The sequence below is a fragment of the Apostichopus japonicus genome, chromosome 12 (assembly GCF_037975245.1).
Source record: "Apostichopus japonicus isolate 1M-3 chromosome 12, ASM3797524v1, whole genome shotgun sequence".
In the NCBI taxonomy this organism is placed as follows: Eukaryota; Metazoa; Echinodermata; class Holothuroidea; order Aspidochirotida; family Stichopodidae; genus Apostichopus; species Apostichopus japonicus.
In genome coordinates, this window is record NC_092572.1 from 12,261,247 (window position 1) to 12,267,115 (window position 5,869).

The following is a 5,869-nucleotide window of genomic DNA, read 5'->3' on the forward strand; positions in this document are numbered from 1 at the left end:
TGCTATGCAGTTGTTTACTATTTGTTTCTCTTTATATCTTTTGAAAACAGATAGGTTAGTTGATGTTAATGCTGATGCAGGCCTGAAGCATGTAGGGGGGGGGGGTGACAGGGGTACAGTCATGGAGACAGGTCATTTGGGGGACACGTAAAATTTAAGGGATAAATTCTTAAATGTATTCTCATTTCGGAAAAAACTCCTTGAATGTTATGAAGAAATCAAAAGGTGATCTTGTGACATAAGGCAGCATTAGGTTGTCCTCAAAATGACATACATCCTTGATTCTCCTCTCTGAGACAGCTTTCTGATCCAAATGAGTTACACAAAGAACGAATTGTGATGTCCACCTGATCAAGAATCTGAATGGGAGAATATACCGTAACATAACCCAAGTACCACACCAGGCCTCTTCAAGCCCCGTTGTCTGACCCATTCTAACCCCTTCCCATACCCCTTGGTCAAGTTATCTGAGACTGCTGCTTTACATTTTGAACACCTGTATAGGCTCGGGGGTTTTGCTTATTTCAACAAATGGAAGACCAAATGCAATATTGGTAAGAATGGAACCCTCAACCCATCCCTCCCTACACCCCCCCCCTGCACCCCATCTCACTGCTCCCTCTGTAAAGAATTGCATCGTGTTGCATCATATTTCTTTTCTCAAAACACTCAGGACGATTATTTCATCATTCAGTTACTGTAACATTTATTTATAGGACTTGAAATACGTATTACGTCATCCTATTAATGGCACCTATCAGACACCGTGACAACGTATTGAAAGCAATAGTTACGTCACAAAGTAAACGATCTTACTTTATTGATTTGTCTATATAGAATAATAGCTCTTTCGATAATGAAACCATGGAAATGCACTTAAACTATGCAACAACAGTTAGTCATACCATACAAACGCAAACGTTCGAGTATAAGGAAGTACATAAGTAATAAAGCACCCACTCACTCACAATGCGTTCAGCAAGATAATGCGTTGGTGTTCAACCGCCCTTAGTATACAATGCAATATAGATAAACCTTTCTATATCATATTTGTCACCAATTGTGGTAATGTTTTTTTCTCTTTTTGCGTGACTTTGACGTGTGTTAAAGAAGGTTTATCTGGTAGCCCTTTTTTTTTGTTGGGGGGGGGGGGTGTGTGTAGGAATATAACACGGAAATGGGGGAGGGGTTTGCTCTCCCTTTCGGGAATGTTTCTACGTGTAAAGTGACTCCGACGCAAATTGGTGCTACCATTTGACTATTTTTTCACATTAATGCATTGAATTGGAGCTGTTTCTAATACAAACGATTAACCTAGTTCTGTTTATTTTTGATAAGATCTGATTGTGGGGAAACTGGGGGACAATGGGAAATCTGGCGGATAATTTCCCCCACCCCCCACCCCCCCCCCCCCCCACCTCCCCGTAGCGCCGCCACTGGTCACAGCAAAGTCCTGCTTGAATAAATCGATTCCGTTTCACTGACCACCATTTCTACTTTGAAGACTGCTCAACATAACCCACTCCAAGGTGCCATGAATAAAGAACGCTATGCCAGTAGTGTGTAGTACGTATACAAAGCATTCGGTGCAGTAGTGTAGTGCGTACCAAGCATTGGTTTAAACATTCGGTGTAGGAATGCATAGCCCCGGAGAAACTAAACCGTGTAACGTAAACGGCCGTCCCTTCCTAAATCAATTGGTGGCAAGAGGGGCGGGAGTGATGGGGGGGGGGTGGGGTAGAATCCTTAATGCCTTTGAAATTACGTGAACGTCACTCCTCCACCCTATACTGACCCATTCACGTTACTAATGTACAATATATATTTATTTGATCTGCAAATTGCAACATTCAGGGACAAACGTTTCTCTGGTCGGCGGCATATATTATGCGGAGGAAGGGAGAGAGGGGAGCGGTGGTACACTGTTAAGTAGTATCCCATGGAGGCGTACACAATAGGGACTTGTTCACATTTGAATTTGGAAAGGATGACGTTATGATAGGAAGCTCTATGACGAAGTCTTGAGAAAGGGGAAGGGGGTTAGAGGGGTAGGGTTAAACTGGTTATCATTTAACAGATGGGAATCAGACGGAAATGCGGTAGCGGGGAAAAAATGGTTCTATTATCAATTTTTTTTTCGTATTATAAGTTTTTTTTCTCTCATTGTGTACAAAACATTTCAAAATAAGCTTTGATAAAATGTATATAATATTCTATTATACAAACTATAAAATGATAAGAGCTTACAACATTCTACTGATACGCGTGTAGATATATACTAGGCATATTAATATTGCACGGTGATCATATCGCATCACGTGATGTGGTTAATCAAAGATAATGTCTATAACATATGCACTTATTTTGTACTTTGTGCATGCGTAATAACTGAAATTCAGATTTTCGTCCTACAAGACGACCTATGACTTTCAAAGGCTGATGAATGAATAAGGTTTAAACTTAATTTCCTCCACCCCGACCCCCCCCCCCTCCACTCCTGGCCCGCATTACACAAACCTTTCTTGACTAAATTTTTTTCTTAAAAAGTATCATTTGACGTCAAGTTACCCAGCATGCATCGTTTAATCTTGGCGTAACTTGATTTCCCATTTGTGTATAGGACCTCTACATTCTAAAGTATGCAGTATAGGTCCGTCAAATTCCCACCCCACTACTCACCCCCCCCCCCCAGCCCCGCACAATAGAATGTGGCGTTGGGAAGTCCATCGGAAGTAACAATACTTTTGGCAACACATAAACAACCATAATTTAGTATAACATCTGTTCATTATTAAAGAAACTGTTTTAACACAACTCAAGATGTGTGATTTTTTTCTTTTAATTCTGTTAAATTTGTTTCGATTGTTGGATAAAATTGCAGTCTTAATGGTATTTACCATCTTATGCCTTTTTCCTCGTCGAATGAATTAAGTAGAACATGACAGTGGTTTTCTATCTCCTAGTGTTTTACCCCCACTCCTACCCCCCCCATTACCACCCACCCCACCCCCCTTCTACCTTCTCAAGTATGCAGTATTGTTCCGTCAAATTTTCCATCTTTTCCATGGTCGATTGAAGAAAGTAGAACATGACAAGGGTTTTCTATCTCCGAGTGTTTTACCCCCACTCCTACCCCCCCCCCCATTACCACCCACCCCACCCCCTTCTACCTTCTCAAGTATGCAGTATTGTTCCGTCAATTTTCCATCTTTTCCATGGTCGAATGAAGAAAGTAGAACATGACAAGGGTTTTCCATCTCCTAGTTTTTTACCCCCACTCCTACCCCCCTCATTACCGCCCCGCCCCCCCCCCCTCAGTGCACCCTGTTATCAAGTGCATCGTTTGAATACAATAGTCCGGGGAAAAGTACTTTCTTGTGAATGCCATTTTAAATTTGGGAGGCGAACAACGTCACAGGTGACTTCACGACGGTGATTAGAACGACTGTGTTAGAGACTAATTCGTTGGGTAGTTTCTTGTATTCTTTGCGCAGTAACTTCGCTGTATCATTTGAATTTGTCCAAATATGAAGAATCTGTTTATGCCATCTTTCTATAGCATTCCTTGTTGCATTCAATATACCTTCAAAAGAAAAAAAGAAGAACGAATGAGTATATGATGTCATAGATAAAAGTCTCAAGTATAAACGAGCTAATTGTCGGTGTTTTAGACAGGGACGTTACTAGAGTCTTGTGAGTGGGGGGGGGGGGGGTAGAATCATACTATTCCAACTGGGTGGAATCAAAAGTAGCTAGGGGTGTCGAACCGCAAGTTCGAAATATTCAGTAGCATAACACGAGTGGGTTGTCAATTCTTTGTACCTTCAATATGATATACCGGGTACTAAGTAATATGCTAGGTGCTACAATCGAACGCCAATTGGCCGTATTCAGACAATTTTAAAGTTATAGTTTATAGTATTATCAAATTATGGGCTGTACAAGGAGTTAGAAACAAGATTTCGGTTAATTGTAAGTTCGAATTGTGTCCAATCATGTAATAATGTAAGCGTAAACTTAGAAAAAAAAAAAAACTATTTGGGTAGAGACACACCTCAACCCCCTGTAGCTTTGTCCCTAATGTGAGACTAAGAAGTCCAGCTAATTTAATTGAACAAACCATAAATATTGTATAAAGATACAAACTAGACGGGTAGCACCGATTTTAGCGGTTTAAAACTTATGAAATTTAAATTTGCCAGTTATGTATCCCTTTCTGAAGCGGCCTGTATATTCCACCCAGGCGGGCCTGGGGTTAAAATTACGGGAAAATATGGGATAAAGAATAATGTGTTCTCATTTTCATAGTATACCACTTAAGGAACAATGAAGACATCAAAAAGGGTGCGCTGTGACAAAATTGTCTCCAGGGTCCCAACCTGGTCCTCGAAGGTCCCTGCTTAAACCCTGCCCCACTCTTTGTTGTCCCCACCGCCCCTTACACGGCCACTATACGTGCATAAGGTTAGGTAGTCATTTAACCTACCTTTTAGCTTCTTTGTGAGTAGATGGATTGCATCTTCTTGTTCGAAGTCTCCCCGGTACTTCCAGGCTCTGGTAACGGAGACTCCTAGGGTATTATTGTTCAGTTTACAGGTATAATCAGTGATAGAGCCTCCTGTTGGGAAGTACTCGATCTCCGTCTCCGTTTTGAGTAAAGTAGCCCCGAAGCACCGATGAAGGAGTTCATAACTATTTATAGATAACATATAAGTTATTAGTATTACGTAACTCAACGAGTATCACCGTAAAGTGCAAGACACGGGTATCAATACTATATTTATATAGAGAGTGTAATGACGTATAATTCATCATGATATTACGTCACTCAAATAATAGGATAAAAACTTTACGATTAACCATATATTATGTCCGTATAAGCGGACGTGTTTGATGAGTGGGGCAATGTGTTGGCCAAGAGTAGGGGTAAGGTGATGGGCAGTAATATGTCGGTATCTCTGCATATATTGCAAATCAATATTACTGAATATGTTTCTTACAGTTTACAGGAATCATTATAATGTCGAGCAGTGCGCGCGGTGTCGTAAGTTTTGAAATATGTCATTGCATGAATGACAAAAATATGTCATTGCATGTAATTTCGTACAAAAAAAATTAACATCACATTTTTCATGTGATGAATGATAAGCCACTCCAAACCTAATTCGCTACGCCCACCGCTTTCCTCTCCTCCTCTCCCTTCCCAAATCAACCCTCCCCACCCTTCCTTTCTCCTACCTGCCTTCCCTCACCGCCCCTTCCCCCACCCTTTCCTTCTCCTGCCTGCTGCAAGTTCCCTCACCACCCGTACCCCACCATCGTCTTCCATCACCAACCCAACCCACCCACATCTCATATCCCTTACCCGCTACTACAAATTAAAATCATACAAAATGTTAAACCTGAAATAATTATTTCTTACCTTAGCACTTCAGACTCTACCGAACTCCCACCAGCATTCGGTGTGTTTCGTATCTTTTCGGCTTTCTCCGACAAATCCATATCGCTGAAGTCCCTCCGTTGCTCGTAATAAACAGTTATCAGAGCGTTCCTGCCCAAGGAGGACACGCGCTCTTTAAAGTGCATAACAAGTTTTATGTCTGTCACTACCGTATTAAAATTATTTGAAATGTAACCGCCAATCGCTTTACTATGTTTACTACGCTTAACATTATTATATCTCAAACTCCGAGAGGTAGGCCTATTTACATTGCGGCTTCTAATTTGGGGGCGGTCTTTTATTTGCCCCTCACGTAGTCCTATGATCATCTTTGTATTGGGTGAAGAGTAAAACCCACTGGGGGTTTGACCCCACCGTCGCGGTGCTGGGGTGGAAGCGCCTTCTCCCCCTCCTGGTACGTACAGCCCC

The 5,869-nt window shown here is 41.6% G+C and overlaps 1 protein-coding gene across 1 annotated transcript; it reads right to left on the reverse strand.

The window, feature by feature from the left end:
• Nucleotides 1-3,389: 3,389 nt before the first annotated feature.
• Nucleotides 3,390-5,502, reverse strand: LOC139977357 (AAC-rich mRNA clone AAC4 protein-like). Its single transcript, XM_071986646.1, has 3 exons — nucleotides 5,423-5,502; nucleotides 4,487-4,692; nucleotides 3,390-3,583 (listed from the first exon to the last, which is right to left on the reverse strand). The coding sequence occupies exons 1-3, from the start codon at nucleotides 5,500-5,502 to the stop codon at nucleotides 3,390-3,392; spliced, it is 480 nt and encodes a 159-aa protein (XP_071842747.1).
• Between the last annotated feature and the right edge of the window lie 367 nt (nucleotides 5,503-5,869).

What these genes read in the sequence shown, in the direction of transcription:
- LOC139977357 (XM_071986646.1), bottom strand. Translation starts at nt 5,502, where the DNA reads ATGGATTTGTCGGAGAAAGCCGAAAAGATACGAAACACACCGAATGCT. An exon ending in GTAGAGTCTGAAGTGCTAAG is followed by an intron (nt 4,693 to 5,422) that starts GTAAGAAATAAT and finishes ATCTATAAATAG; the next exon opens with TTATGAACTCCTTCATCGGT. An exon ending in ACTCACAAAGAAGCTAAAAG is followed by an intron (nt 3,584 to 4,486) that starts GTAGGTTAAATG and finishes TTTCTTTTGAAG; the next exon opens with GTATATTGAATGCAACAAGG.